This window comes from Vipera ursinii, assembly GCF_947247035.1.
Source record: "Vipera ursinii genome assembly, chromosome: 5".
Lineage (NCBI taxonomy): Eukaryota > Metazoa > Chordata > Lepidosauria > Squamata > Viperidae > Vipera > Vipera ursinii.
Genome location: NC_139518.1, coordinates 91,365,218 through 91,381,367, shown reverse-complemented (window position 1 = coordinate 91,381,367; position 16,150 = coordinate 91,365,218). Strand labels below are relative to the sequence as shown.

At 45.3% G+C, this 16,150-nt stretch overlaps 1 protein-coding gene across 1 annotated transcript in view; it reads right to left on the bottom strand.

Annotated features, from left to right (window-relative positions):
* The window catches only part of LOC310640822 (neurotrypsin-like), a gene marked incomplete at both ends in the record, with an annotated part of 37,909 nt that overhangs the window by 2,901 nt on the left and 18,858 nt on the right, over nucleotides 1–16,150 (bottom strand). The window contains 3 exons of the mRNA XM_083363339.1: nucleotides 593–873; nucleotides 8,451–8,573; nucleotides 13,595–13,673. Of these exons, the coding sequence (XP_083219465.1) occupies nucleotides 593–873; nucleotides 8,451–8,573; nucleotides 13,595–13,673 (483 nt within the window). The remainder of the gene's footprint in view (nucleotides 1–592; nucleotides 874–8,450; nucleotides 8,574–13,594; nucleotides 13,674–16,150) is intronic.

Sequence of the window (16,150 nt, the reverse complement as noted above, 5' to 3'; positions counted from 1 at the left end):
GGCCTGAAGACCTGGCTCTTTGAGCTCTCGGGCCCAGGCTGAGGAGAAATTTATTTTAATTGGGGTTTTTAATTGTACAGGGTTGGTTTAATCTTTTTTAAATTGGTTTTTTAACTTTTGTATGGTTGATTTTTAACTCCCTGTAAACCGCCCTGAGTCCTCAGGGAAAGGGCGGTATATAAATGCAATAAAATAAATAAATAAATAAATAAATATAAATCAGAACTATATGATATATTATGTCATATTTCATACCTATCCTTTCTACCAATGAAGTCTTCAACAGGTTTACAGGCTTTCACAGCTAGAGTTATTAATTAGGAAAGCTTCTTTAAATTGAAATGTTTTATCCATAACTAACCCAGTTGCCTTTCTCTCCGTTTTAAAAGCAATGTATTTAATTTCAAGTTAATTTGACAAAAACTCACTTTGTTTTCCACTGATTATTTATTGTGTACTTGAAACACTCATTCTGTATGAGGTAGTAAATGCCCTCAAAGTTTTTCCAAGGTTGCAAATAGGGAGGAGGGCTAACTTCTCTATTTATCCTTCGTTATCCCATGTGGAAGTTATGAGGCAGCCCACCACTCACCTGTATCTCCCCAGCCTGATATGATGCAAGACTTTTGGTCCACTGCAGCTTTCTGCTTCCCAACAGGGAGGCAGACTGGAAAGATGTGGTGGCTGAAGGAGAGACAGTTGCCCTCTTTGCCCCACATCCTGACCAGAGCAATATCATTATCATTACTGCTCGACCGATAATTTCTATGAAGGAGGATCTTCTCCACTGGCAACTCTCTCTCCGATTCATCTCTCACACCAGTATGGTGGTCTCCCACCCGCAGAAGATAGCGACGAACGTCTACTCCAAATCTGCCCACAAGAGAGTCACGAGCCAGTTAGTTTTCACTGAAGATGCTTCACCTCAAGGAGACCTTTTTCTTTCAACTAGAAAGGAGCTTTCTTAAGGAGTCTTGAGTCAATTAAAACATTTCCTCTGCCATCCTACATACATGAAATATAGATCATCATATATTATCTTACTCATTTTAGGCAGACATTTTAGATGAAGTATACACGTTCCTCAAAAATATAACTAAGACACCCATAAACAAAACCAACCTGAAGTCCTTGAGAGACTGGTGCACTAATCATGGCAAGGTCTGTTATGAACGTCTATTATGACTTAGCATGATGTGGGCACCCAGCCATTATTGGCGTACCCAGCTGATGCCAGCATAATTGTCTCTTGTCAGAGTAACTGGGCTTTAGTCCATGTTGGCAATGAGGCTGGTGAGCAGTGTTGTCTTAATGGCTTACTTAAGAGACAATGGTTGGGGAGTTCCCTGCTGATGGGGAAATCCTTCGTGGATATTGCTTGCCCTATTGAAGGCTAGGGCTGAGGAGACGGCAAATTCTGACAGATGGCTAGAAGCATCTGGAGCAATGAATTTTGCTTTCTATCAGGGTACGAAGGGGGCAATACACCAGAAGAAGCTTTCTCTTCCTTACTGCTGGATCATCTGCAGTGCCTGATCCACAGGGCTGCCATTTCTGTTATCCCACTACTGTGGATCAGCCCCAGAAGTAGAAGTGCTTTCAGCTATAGTAAGGGAGGCTTCCCATGCAACCTTCCTTCATGCCATAGGAAGGACCTGGGAGGTTACAGGATGACTTTGATATTTTAGGTCTCCTTCCAATTCGCTATTGTTAACCCTGCTAACATCGGACGTTCTTGCTTTGACAACATATGGAGATGCAGCCATTTTCCTTCTTACATTTTACTCTTAGAATTAGAGTTGGAATTAGATGATACTGGGGGGAGGAGGAGGAATGTGTATGGGAGTTAGTTAGACATAGCAATATTGTAACAGTGTGACAACCAAGACTTTTTGAAATAAGAGATGATAAGAAATGGTGGGTTGGAGAACAGGAGGGAAAGCCTACATTTCAAACTAATTGGAGAATGTGATTTATGACTGTTAATTAGAGGAAGGAATTGTGCTTGATACTATGTGCTCAGGGGAGGGGAATTCAGATTTTGGCTTTGTTATGTACGTGCCGATACTATGCTACTCGAATAAAGATTCTTTAAGGTAAGCAGTGCCTTGAAGTTCTTTGAAGAGATTCATTTGTTGGAACCATGACATTAAGCCAAAATCTCCAATTTTCCTAACTATCTAGGGGTCCCGAGCCCCAGTTGCTGTCCCTAGAATCGAGCGATAAGCTGACAAAGATTCAGGGAAGATTTCAGCATGGAGAAAGAGAAAATGCCTGAAGCCAGTACCCTGGCAGCAGCTGCTATCCCAGAGGGGGGAGCGACAGCCTGCATGCTGGTGGAGAAGGAGGTTTTTCAGGCCTGCCAGCTGGGGGCAAAACCCAAGCCGCTAGGACAGCTGATCAGGTTGTTGGAATGGACCCAGCCCAGTGGAGACTCTGGATGCCTTGAGACAGCCTTGCCACCCTCAAGTGCGTCAAAGGCAGACGAGGTTGAGCTACCACGAAGGGATTCCTGCATATCTTGTTCCCCAGATCAGTGGAGAACTACCAAATTGTTTGTCACTGAGGACTCGGGTGAGTCAGTCAGTGGAAAAGTTGGTGGAAAATTTCAAGGAGCTAGAGATGAGAAACGGAGAGCAACCTTCCCACTCCCCATATGCCAGTGATCAGGATGATCAACGAGGCATCCACCAACTCCTGACAAAAGAAATCCCCAGCCCCTCCTTCACAGATCAGGCAGCCTTCCTGCCCCTGAAGCCCCCTACCAGGTCCTCCAGCCCCACAGAGAGAGATGGCTCCAGTCGCCACCCCTCCAGAAGCCTCCACTGCCACTGATGAGATGAGGGCCCAGGCAGTCACCAGGACAGCCGATCCTCAGACCGATCTGCATATCGATCACCCAGTCTAGGCCCCCTGTAGCAATGGGGAATATGGCAGCCTCCGCAGGTGGGAGGTCAACAATCTCTGAGCTAGCAACAGCTAATAGAGGTCTTGCAACAACTTGGGGTGATGCAGAGGCCACGAGACCAGCAACCAGTGGGAGGACAGCCACAGCAAGGAAGTTGGTCACCAGCCCTGAGTGTACAGCAACCACTGAGGGGCCTGCAAATGATGGGGATCCAGCAACAATCCTCTCCAAGGCTGCAGGGGGGCCTACAGCAATTGAGGATGCCAGAGCTCCCTGAAGACCAACAGCAGGGGGGATGGTAACAGCCCCCACCCAGGCAGCAACTATTGAAGGGCCTACAGCAACTGAGGGTGCCACAACTCCCTGCTGACCAGCAGCAGTGGGAACAGCATCAGCTTCCACCCAGGCAGCAACCTTTGGGACACCTACGGCAACTTGGAATGCCTCAGCTGCCAGCAACAACAGCGGGGATGACAACAGCCCCCAAATATGCAACCACTGGGAATGCGGCAGCAGCCAGGGTAGGGCCAGCAGCAACTGGGGGTGCAACAGCCACAGTGGCAGGGGGGCAACAGCCATTGATTTCTCCACCTTTCAGAGCAACCTTCGATGGGGACCCAGAGAAGCTGATTTATTTTCTCAACCAAGTGCACTCTCATTTGAACCACTGTGCCTATCTCTACCTGGACCCAGCCACTATGGTTGATGTGATTCTGTCCAGCTTAGAGGAAGAGGCATCTGAATGGTTGAATAATTTATATAATGAACAAGCCCCCAAATTGGAGGACCCAAATCTCTTCCTTCTAGGACTGAGAGCAAGGTTTGAGGACCCATCCATTGCCCTCAAAGCAGAAGAACAAATCCATAAGATAAAGCAAGCCAGCAGGCCTGCTCTGGAGTTGTATGAGAGTTTCGCAAGTTAGCCGGTCGAATAGAGAGGTGACCTGAGCAGTCCATAGTCCATCACTTCAAAGAAGGGTTATACGATCACCTCTCTCAAGCCTGCATCTATCGAGCTGCAAGAATGGTACCAGACAGCAGTAAGACTAGACATTCAGCTCCCCCACTATAAGAAGCCTCCCCCACCTGAAGCCAAGGCCAGAACAACCCAAACCGCAATCACCACCCCAAAAACCTTGAACTGCTGCGGCTGCTGAAAGACCCAGGCCACCAGCAGGCCTGCCAATCAAGTGCTCTGATGTGGACAGCAGGGACATCGAGCAGCAAATTGTTCAGTTCCCTACCCAGAACAGCAGAACAGCCTGGTAATAGGACCAGCAGTGAGAAAGAAACATGCCCAGTAGCCAACGAGAGAGAAATCCAACCGGATCACACAGGAACCTGTTGCCCAAGTCACATCCACACAGGAGGATGCTGGGACTCAGGCTGGACCCGCCCCCGTTCTATCCTCTTTCAACAGCGATGACGAAGGAGAGAACAACCTGATGGTGAGTCAACATGTTCCACCTTTCTCACTACCTGCCAAATTCATAATCCCTAAGTTGGGGGCACAGGTAAATTTAAAAGTGCTAGTCGATTCTGGATGCTCCCGGTGCATCATTAGCTTGCCATTTGCCATGAAAATGGGCATACGAGCAAAACTGCTCTCCAAACTCATGAGGTTGGAGCAAGCCAATGGCTCCCTGATGGGAGGGACTTTAGTCAAGCAATTAACTGAGCCCCTACGCTTTGAAATAGGTGAGCACTAGAAGTTTATTCGCTTCCTGGTGGCTCCAAAAATGACTGAGGCTGTGATCCTAGGATTAGACTGGTTAGACAAATGGAAGCTGTTTATCTGGTGGGAGAAAGGAATGAGAACTGTGAGACTACCTACAGGGCCAAAGCCCCCCATTGATTCAACAGATGTTACAGGAAACTTTAGCCCACCCAATGAGCAAGCGCACATGGCTGCCTCTCGGCCACCAGGCAAGCCACTTATCCCCAGCGAGTACCGGGACCTAGTGGAGGCATTTATTGAGAAAGAATGTGATGTCCTGCCTCTTCACTGACCCAATGATTGCTCCATCAACCGAGAATTTACTCTATGTCCCTCCTTGAAATGGAAGAGATGCAGCGATACATGGACAAAAAACTAGCGAGGGATTCATTGAATGGGCCAAGTCTGCTGTGGGAGCCCCCGTGTTGTTTAAAGAAAAAAAAGATGGGTCTCTTCGTCTCTGCGTGGACTATAACTCTCTGAACACAGTGAGTGTGGAAAATAAATATCCCCTCCCCCTCCTAAAGGACTTACTAACCCACTTGGCTAAGGGGAGTGTCTTCACTAAATTAGACCTGAGTCATATTACTGGGTGAAGATAAAGGAGGGAGATGAGTGGAAGACTGCCTTCAACTGCCCCATGGGGAGCTATCAGTTCAAAGTCATGCCATTTGGGCTACAGGGGGCCCCAGCCGTATTCATGCAGTTGATTAATGAGGTCCTACATGATCATTTATACAAAGGAGTTCTGGTGTATCTTGATGACATCCTGATATACAGCACGAATATGACTGATTATATAAAGCTGGTGAGAGAAGTGTTAAAGAAACTATTGAATGCCAAGCTTTATGTCAAACTGTCAAAATGTGAATTTCACCAGACCAGATTAGATTATTTTGGCTACAGAATTTCCAATGAGGGCATTGAAATGGATCCAGCCAAAGTGAAAGCTGTAACTGAATGGCAGCCTCCAAAGACTCACAAACAATTTCAGAGCTTCATAGGTTTTGCCAACTTCTACCATTAATTCATCCCCTCCTTTGCTGAGATTGTCCTACCCCTTACATAACTACTCAAAACAGGCAAAGGAGGAGGGAAGCCGTGACTGGGCCAACTATTAGCATGGACTATGAGCTGTCAAACTGCTTTTGAGAATTTAAAAGGACTATTTGCTGTTGAACCGGTCCTAAAGCACCCCTGCCCAGGGGAGCCCTTTGTAATTCAAGCTGACACCAGTGACATGGCCATTGGAGCCGTATTAGTGCAAAAGAACCAAAGTGGAGCCTTGCAACCCTGCGCCTACACCTCGAAAAAAAATACTGAAAGTGAAAGGAAGTGGGCAATCTGGGAAAAGGAGGCTTTCGCAACCAGGCGGGCTCTATTAAACTGGAGACACTATCTAGAAGGGAGCAAGGTGCCATTTGAAGTACAGATCATAGATCACAAAAATCTGTGCTGAAGCACTGAAAACTCCCCGCAAACTGTCCCTGAAACAGGCGCGCTGGGCAGTTAACCATTTTAACTTCACTCCAAAGTACATATTGAGAGGGAAAAACTTCCTAGCTGATGCTCTATCCAGACTGCCCCAGTACAAAAGCCAACGGGAAGAGGTTAACGAGGCAATTATCTCCAATCCACTAACAGCTGCTTAACTCATGCCTCGCAGGGCCCATAATCCTGATGACCCTGGGGCAAAGAAAATAAAACAAGAGCTCCTCACCAATCAATGGTTCAAGGACAATCAAACCTTCTTAACATGCAGGGATGGTTTGGCTTACAAGGGGGGGAAATTGTACTTGCCAGAAGCCCTTCATCTTAATGCTCTCAAACAGAGCCATGACGTAAAACAGGCTGGACACTGGATATTTAAAAACTCTACATCTCATCTGCCAGCAGTTCTGGTGGCCAGGGTTAAAACGGGATGTGGAAAATTACATCAGGAGTTGTACTACATATGCCACCATGAAAAGAATTCCAGGGAAAACCCCTGGGCTACTGCAGCCAGTGGCAGACCCTTCTCAACCATGGTAAGAAATTGCTATGGGCTTTATAGTAGACCTACCTGAAAGTAGAGGAAATACAGTCATCTGGACTGTGATAGACCTGTTTTCAAACCAGGCTCACTTCATTGCCTGCAAAGAACTCCCACCTGCCCAACAACTGACTAAACTGTTCTTGAAACATATCTACCGGCTGCATGGCACCCCTAAACGAATAATTTCAGACAGGAGGGTGCAGTTCACAGCTAGGTTTTGGAGGAGCTTTCTTAAATTAATTGGATCATCTCAAGGTCTATCATCTGCTTTTCACCCATCTACTAATGGGGCTGCAGAATCCACTAACAAGGTGGTGGAACAATATCTCAGATGCTATGTTTCCTACCAACAAACAAACTGGACCGACCTCCTCCCTTTTGCAGAGGTGGCTTACAATAACTCTGTTCCCATCATAAAGATCATCAACCCGGTCACCGTAGAATTAAAACTCCCTAGGGTTTTAGGGAGAGTTCACCCTGTCTTCCATTGCAGCTTGTTGAAACCTTTTTAGGGCTCCATTTTAAGACCTCCCCCTAAGAAGGCACCCAGATCCCTCATAGTGGTGGGTCAGACTCACTATGAAGTAAAGTGTATTCTTGATTCTGGAACTTTTAAAAGGAAATTGCAGTACCTAGTACAAGGGGATACTCACTGTCTGAAGCCACTTGGGTGAAATCTAGCGATGTGAAAGCCGACAGACTCATCAAGAGGTTCTATAGGAAACACTCTAACAAACCAAGAGACGGTCCCTAACATGTACTATTGTTTACATTACAAGATCTGTCCTTTTTGTAAGGGGGGGTGGATGTCAATGCTGCTAACATCGGATGTTCTTGCTTTGACAACATATGGAGATGCAGCCATTTTCCTCCTTATGTTTTACTCTTAGAATTAGAGTTGCAATTAGATGATTCTGGGGGGAGGAGGATGAATATGTATGGGAGATAGTTAGACATAAACAATAATGTAACAATGTGAGAACCAAGGTTTTTTGAAATAAAAGATGATAAGAAATGGGTTGGAGAACAGGAGGGAAAGCCTGCATTTCAAACTAATTGGAGAATGTGATTTATGATTGTTAATTAGAGGAGGGAATTGTGCTTTGATACTATGTGCTCAGGGGAGGGGAATTCAGATTTTGGCTTCGACTATGTACTTGCCGATGCTATGCTACTCGAATAAAGATTCTTTAAGGTAAACAATGCCTCAAGGTTCTTTGAAGAGTTTCATTTGTCAGAACCATGACACCTATGCTATCTGCTGACATGCCATCTGGGGGTGGAGATCATGCTGATTGAAGCAAGGGGTGTCTCCTACATAAGCCAGAACAGCATCCTGTATGGCATTAGGGCAGGTCATGGGGGGTGGGGAGATGAAGCAGGAGGAACCACTAGTTCAGATAGTATCTCTACTATGACTCTTAACATTTCAGGATGGGAAGAGTGGAGGAAAGATTTGTTTGCACCATTCATAAGCAGCCAGTAAGAGCTGGGCAGATCCATTCTCCATCATATGCCTCATTAATTGGGCAACAACCAGTGTGAAACACAATGTACAAAATATAATGCTTCTTCTGAAAAAAGGTATAAAATATCAACACAGTTTAAGTTTGCAGAATAAGCTGCACATAAAAAGAAGGATATCACACGACATGAATTTCAAGGATGGTTAGCCATCTACCCTCAAGTTGAATTTAGGAAGATATTAAGAAGCTTTCTATGACGCATTCACAAACCATGATTTAATTTTTTCTGACTAACATTATGTATGGATGCTGGCTATATCTCACCTTTTGAAGCAATGTGCTGCTGTCACCACCCAACAGCTGCTGATAAGTGTTGCACCGCACAGCAAACGAGCATCTTTGTGAATCCCCTTCAGACGCAAGGAGACCTGCCATGGCCAACTTCCCCTGAAAGAGAAAAGCAATGACTATGGAGATTCTCAGTCATCCAAGTCATGATTGTCCCAGAGGTGCTTTTTCATGAGGCAACTGGACTTTCTTGTTTTTCTTTGAAGATGCTTCACTTCTCATCCAAGAAGCTTCTTCAGATCTGACTGGATAGTGGGGAAATGGAAGGATTTATATTTGTAGTCCATCTATGTCAAAACTGAATGGCCCTCTCTCAATAGAGGGGGAAGGATAAGATATCATCTATCTCCAGTCTACGACACAGTCCTTTCAGCAGTTCCAACAAGGCTCCACGTCCATTTGCACTACTCAGGTAACCTTGAGGACACAGATAAAACTCCAAGTGGCCTCAACAACTCTAAAAGAATGCAAATCACCAGCTGGGGATATGATATAACCCAAGTACACCTCCCTTGTAAAAACTGAAGTTTTGTGGATGATGCTTTATGCCCTCTCTGCTAGGCAGTTGAGTAAGTGATGGGTATTGGTCCTGCAGTCATCCTCCATCTCTGAAGCTAATAATAGGTCATCCACTTAATAGGTCATCCAGGGTTGATTTACAGGGCAGGTGGACGGATGATAATGTTGTGATTCCTCGCCAGCCAGTGGACCTGGCAGCTGAGTCTGAGGAATCAGAGGAGGAGGAGGAGGGGCCTGTAGTGACATCAGAATCAGAGGAAGGCTCTGAGGAGCTCCAAGACTTACAGTCTGATGAGGAGCCTGGCCCCTCTACTCGCGCTCAGGCTGAGAAACAGCTGTGCTGGGAATCTGAGTTGGACAGTGATGAATCACAGCTGGGAGATATCCAGGATGCACGAAAACGCCAGCAAGAAAAGAGAGTAGGACAGAGGAATGCAATGGGGCAGCTTCAAAGGCAAAGGAGAAGGCATTAGGAAGCCATACCTTGGCTGAATAATAAAAGGGAAGCTGTGGTAGGTGCTGGTTACCATTTGTGTTGAGGATTGAGTTTCTGTGAACTGTGTTTGTTTGCCTTGGATATTGACTCAGGTCTGTGAATAATAAAAGGGGATTGGTTTTTTCCTGCAGTTCCAGCCTGTTTGTTGGAAGAGGGGTTTCTCCTTGTGAGCATAACAAGGACTCACGTAGGCTGAGACAGAACAGATAGGTCTGCCCTTAAGATCTGAGAGAACAAGGTGGGTGATTCTATATAACCCTGAGGAAGGCGAGTCCAAGTGTATTGCTGGTCTTCCCATGTAAAGGAAAATGGATACTGGGAAGCATGGTCTACCAGAATGCTAAAAATGTTGCACAAAGGTCTATTACTATGAAAACAGTTGCTGAGGTTGGTATTCTGGTGATAATAGTGTTGGATTTGGTACCACTGGGGCTCTAGATGTCACATATGCATTCACAAGCCTTAAATCATGCCCAAAAGGGAAGATGGGGTTGCCTTCCGAGTCGGTTTGGGGCTTTTGGACTGGGAAGATTAGAGTATTACAAGGGGGATACACTTTCTGAAGACACCTTGCGCCATGTATGCCTTGATTAGTTTTCTAATTGGTTCAGTTGCCTCAGCCGTGATTCTGTATTGGGGAATGCAAGGAGGTGGTCCCATTTTGACTTGCATTTTAACTGAGGTGGTTCTTTTAAGGAAACCCACCTCAGTGGAACCCCAGCCCCATAATGAAGTGTGGAGGTCCTGAAAGTCAGGGTATAATTGGTTTGAGAGGGCTGGAATAGTTTTGCAGTGGATATGTTTGGCTGGGATATCTAAAGTGAGCCCATCAGGAGAGCACTTTATTGTGGCTCCAAGCTTGCATAAGAGATGATCCAGGGAAACAGGTCCTATCTCAACCCTCATATCATTGGTGAGTGGGGATTATTCTACCCATTATTTTACCCCTCCAATAATAATGTCCTTGGCTCCTGATACTACTGATCCTCTGGATGGGGCTCTGTGATTAGTGATGAGATGGCTCCAGTATCCAGCAGGCAGTCTTATGTTCTTCCCCCTATGATGAGGGGGAGGAGAAGCTCGCCTTCATGACTAGTCCTTAGGGGAATGGTGAGACCAGTGAAGGTGGCCCTGAATTCTGCCTGCTCTAGGCTGACTCATAAGATCCCAAAGCCTTCCTCAAACTGTATGTGGTGAGGAGGCCTGGACTTTTCTCTCCCATTGGAGGCAGTGGATCCCTTAGGAAATGGGGCTCTACTTGGAGGGAAGTGACTCCTAGGTCCTAGAAAGCCTTCCCTGCAGTCCCTCCTCCCACACTTGAAGCAGTGGCGGCATCTTATTCCTGATTCTCCTGTTTCTTCATACCAAGGGCACCTGGGAGGGTTATCTGCCAGAGGAAGGTTTGGACAATGATAACATGGGAAAAAACTTTGGATATTCTATAGATTTGGAAGACTGGCAGAAACTATGGGATAGAAATATAAGATTGACTAAAGCAGCCTCATATAAAAAAAACTTGTATAAAATGTTTTATAGATGGCATATGACACCAGTAAGATTAGCAAAAATGTTTAAAAATACTTCGAATACCGTAATTGCTGGAAATGTCAACAAAGGCCAGGTACTTACTATCATATCTGGTGGACATGCCCTAAAGCAAAAAAGGGTTTGGGTTAAGATACATACAGTATATGGTTGGAAAAGATGAGTAAAAGACAGATAGAATTTAAGTCAGAATTGTTTTTGTTAGGAATATTAGGACCTAATTATGAGAAGGAGAATGAATATTTAATATTGCATGTACTGACAGCGGCAAGAATAGTATTTGCCCAATACTTGAAAAATGAAAACTTACCAACTGAAGAGAATGTTAGAATGTGCAGAAATGGATAGACTGACATTAGAGATTAAAGAGAAAGAAGATTCAATTTACTATAGAACATAGGATAATTTTTACCAATGGTTAGGAAAACGAACTAGTGAGAAATGAATGTGATATGTTATTTTGAATATATATTAGTAAGAAGAATGATATGTATTGATTAACTGATACTGTTTTTGATTATTGTTTATTACATTTTCTACAGTTATCTATTACTATATTAACTATTGTTAATTGAACATATGTACCTGGACAATAGTCTATTTGCTAAAGAATGAAAGTGTTATTGGGAGATAACCCCAATGTTGATCCTGTCCTAATCCCAACCCCAATCCTGATCCTAACCCCACCCTAATCTCGAATCCCTAATCCAATCCTATTTTATCCTTAACCCTATAAAATTCAATAAAATCCTTTTTTAAAAAAGAATGTCACTTTCAACTCAGGCTTTGAGGGCTAACACCATTTCAAATATCTTTTTTTTTTTTTGCAAAATCTTAGTATTTTGGGAACATTTGGGAACATTTCTTAATATAGCTTCGTTGAAGCCCAGGACCACCCTTGAATATAACAAGTATTTTAGTTCAGGAATCCCCAATCCCTGGTCCACAGCATGCGAGAAACCAGGCTGTGCAAACAAGCAAAGCCCCACCCAAAGGATGCAGGCAGCACACAAAATCATGCCCCCTCCGGTCCATGAAAAAACCTCTCTCTAAGGAACTGGTCCCTGGTGCCCAAAAGGCTGAGGGCCAGTGTTTTAGTTAATGCAGAATTCGTGATCAAACCTACAACTAGTACAGCCAAGTGGAATCAAATGAAAGTGATTAGAAAGAACATATATTGGCTATCTCTTTATTTTGGAGTCCAATTCTTCTTAATACTTGTTCTGCACTTAGTTATCTCACTTAGTGAAGTACATCGGGGCATGAAGTAATGATGGCTTTGCTTCTTAACTAATTTGTTGCAGAGCCTGCCACCGATTAGGGGTTGAGAAGTCTGGCTTAAAGTCACCCAACTTCCTTTTGTGCTTATGGGAGGACTAGAACTAGGGCAGGAGTGTCAAACTCGCAATGTCACATGACATGTATCAAGACTTTTTCCCCATTGCCGGAGCTGGGGTGGATGCAGTTTCAGCATGACGCATCCGGCCCACAGGCCGGCAGTTTGACACCCCTGAACTAGGGTCTCCTCACTCCTAGTCAAGCCCTTTAGCCATTACACCATGCCAGCTCAGACCGATATGTGTTGAGGATCTCAAAGTATATTTCATGAGTAGCAAAGGAGAAAGACCTGTGAGGTCCTTGTTGCTCTTTGAGCTTGGTGGTTTTCTTGCAGATATTTCATTACCAAACTAGGTAATATCATTAGCACTGATGCTGTTGCCTAGTTTGGTAATAAAATGTCTTCAAGAAAACCACAAAGAGCACCAAGAACCCCATAATTTAATCCAGAGCTACAAATATCCTCTTCTATCAGAAAGAGCCCTACTTGCTCTAGGGCTCCACTGATGGAATATCCTCCCCACAGAAATATAGCTAGCATGAACTTTATTGTCACCCTGGAGCTATGTGAACACTTTTTCATTTGCTCAAGCCTTTTAACATATTAATCCACCATTCTATATTGCTCTGTCTTTTCATTTGTTTTATGCTAACACTTTGTTATGTTTTTGTTGTGAAGAGTAGTCTGAAAATTCTCCTGCAAATGTTTTTTAAAAGTTAAAACATAGAAAAAGGAAAGGCTTAGCAAATGGCCCAAGGAAATGATGTCAAACTATGGGAAGGTTTTAAGTGAATTGTAAGCCACATTAGCAAAATTTCCTTTGAAGGATGGGGTTATATTTATTTTAAATAAATTAAACAAATTGGATAGAGACCAAGATATCCCTCCTCTATCTACTTCTTCCCACCCTGAAGGAATGAACAGTCTATTTCCAATTGGGGCTTTTTATGTATTAAAAAAATAGATGCCCCAAGTGACTGTATTTTCCTGTTCACCTAATGGTAGAGGCATTGATATCTTACCAGCAAAACTGGTGGCAGCTCTGAATATTACTATTTTGTCATTTGAAGAACATAATTCTTAACAAGCGTCCCACAGCTTTATATCTTTCACATAAAGCAGGTTTACGATGTTAAATACTGTAAATATTTGAAGGCTGCTAGAAGTAAACAGGTGAAAATGAGTTGATAACAGTTCTGTGATAGTAAGCAAGCAAGTTACCTGGAGGATTTGTTTCCACCAATAATTCTTCTTTTGCGCTGCTGAGTCAAACGAAGACCACACAGGCCAATATTGAAACCTGCCAAGAAAACCAAAATGATTAATGTTCATATTCTTTTGCCAAAATGCTGGTGCAAGAATCACACTTTGGATATGATGTAGGCCTTTGGTCAATTGTTGTCCTTAGATGATGGGAAAATGGTATTACTATACAGTCTTCCTTAACTCTGTTTTCTTTAGCACCATTACAGTGCTAAGAGATTAAAAGTGGAAATAGCAACATTACCATTTCCTTGAAAGGAAGAAAATCTTGACTATAGGATCCCACAAAGGAAGAGCAGGAAAAAAAGAAACAGATAAAGCAGATGTAATGTCCAGTTTTCTCAGTTTTCAGCCAAGAATTATCAACTTAAGCTAAAAACAATCTTTGTTTTCCAAATAAATGCATTTTCAGTATATGTGTACAAATATCTATGTAAATATCTCTACTTGCCAGATGCCACATTTCAAATAAGGCAGGGGTGTCAAACTGCTGGCCCACGGGCTTGATGTGTCATGTGGAAGCTGCGCCCACCCCATTGCCGGCAATGGCAAAATCGTCCCAATACGTTGCGCGACTTATTATTTGACATGTCTGAAATAAGGCATGCAAATCTCTTTCTCTCTCTCTATAACAAATAAGGTACTGCATTTGTAAATCATTCTGGAAGTGGTTTAATTTCTCCAGAACTCCACATAAACATGCCCCTTTAAAGAGTAGATCCCTGGACAGAGGTTTTTCTTCCAGTAGATCTAGAGTAGAAACGTTGAAGGATTTAATTGAAACAGAACAGGCTTTACATTCAACTATTTCATATATCCCACATTTTAATAAAAAGATTCTTAATTTTAAAGGGTAAAGTTAGAATGGTGACCAGATTAGACATAGTTGTCTAGTTATGTCAGCTGGTTATTGTCATCCAGCCTAGTACTCTTTCTTCAGACTGGTCTAATACTTCAGAGGTTGGTCAAAAACATTTCCAGACTTTTTTTTTTGAGATTTTAACAGAACAGAACAGAGTTGGAAGGGACCTTGGAGGTCTTCTAGCCCAGCCCCCAGCTTAGGCTGGAGACCCTATACCAGTGATGGCAAACCTTTTAGAGACCGAGTGCCCAAACTGCAACCCAAAACCCAATTATTTATCGCAAAGTGTCAGGGCTGCATCAGCATTGTGGGGCCCTTGGGGGGGCCGTGGTCCACTGGATGGGCATGACTGCGCTGGTCATGGCAGACTGGGTGGGCATGGCTGGGGTAGGTGTGGCCACCTTGATGTTGCTCATGGGGACACCTGTGAGGGCAGGACAGGGTTGGGAGAGATCCAGGGGGTCTCTGGTGGGTGGGGCAGTGAGCAGGAAGCTTGTCCTGCGGGGTGAGGCAAGGCAGGGAGCAGGGCAGATGTACCATTGCTACGGGACAAGGCAAGGCAGGGGCCGGGGCAGCTGCTGCCAGACACCATCAGCCCCCCGCACACAGAAGCCAGTGAGCACATGGGGGCTGACGTGTCCATCAGCAGCCACACCCTTGACTGGCACACTCTGGGGCTCCGCACCCACTGCCAATATCGGGCCAGCCCTCCAGCAGCAGGTGGAGTAGGGGAGGGGAGAGGCACATGATCCAGACTTCCAGATGCACCTACTCCATCCCATCTGTTTTTGCTTGCGGTTGGAAAGCAGGTCGCTGCTGGTCATCTCCTTGGCCCCCTTGCACATCTTGCCCTTGGCCTGCAGGTGGAGCCTTTTCCCCTTCTGCATCTGACACACCTTGGCCCCACCTCGGGCTACCACTGCCAGCAGCTCGCACAGGTCCATTAGGCTGCTGCTGCTGCCCAAGGCACCTGGCCTGCCCAGCACAAAGGAGGCAAAATCGCCAGCTAGCCAGCTCGAGTAGAGGTGTTAGAGCACGCCCAAGACCAGCAAGCCAAAGGCCACCCTGAGTGTCCAAAGCCAGATCTCCATCAGAGCCATGCCCCCCAGTCCCAGCTAGGATTGTGTGCCTCCCCCTCATCTCTGCTTGGCCTGGGCGGCCATGACACCGATGGGAATCTGGCTTTCCCTGCTTGGGGTAGCCTTTGGCCTGCAGGCTTTGGGCGTGCTCTACCACTCTATGTGGGGCTTCCTAGCCAACTGCTTCACCTCCTTCATGCTGGGTGGGCCTGCAGCTCTGAGCAGTGGTCTAAGGGACCTATGTGAGCAGCTGGCGACCATGGTGGGTACCAAGGTGTGCAAGGGGAATGCGCTCCACCCACGGGCCACAGGCAAGATCTTGGGGGCTGAGGAGATGACCAGTGGCAACCAGCTCTCCAACCAAAAAGAGATAGTATGGAGTAGGCGTGTCCGACGGTCCACATCACATGCTCCCCCGACTCCATGTCCTGCTGGTGGCCCCTGTGCGCTCACCGCCTGCTGTGCATGTGCCTTAGGGGCTGCTGGGCTGGGCGGGGCCAGAGCGGCAGGGGCTAGTCCCTTGCCGCCTATGGGGCATCCCTAGGGGGCCAATATTGCTTGCTTGCTTACTTC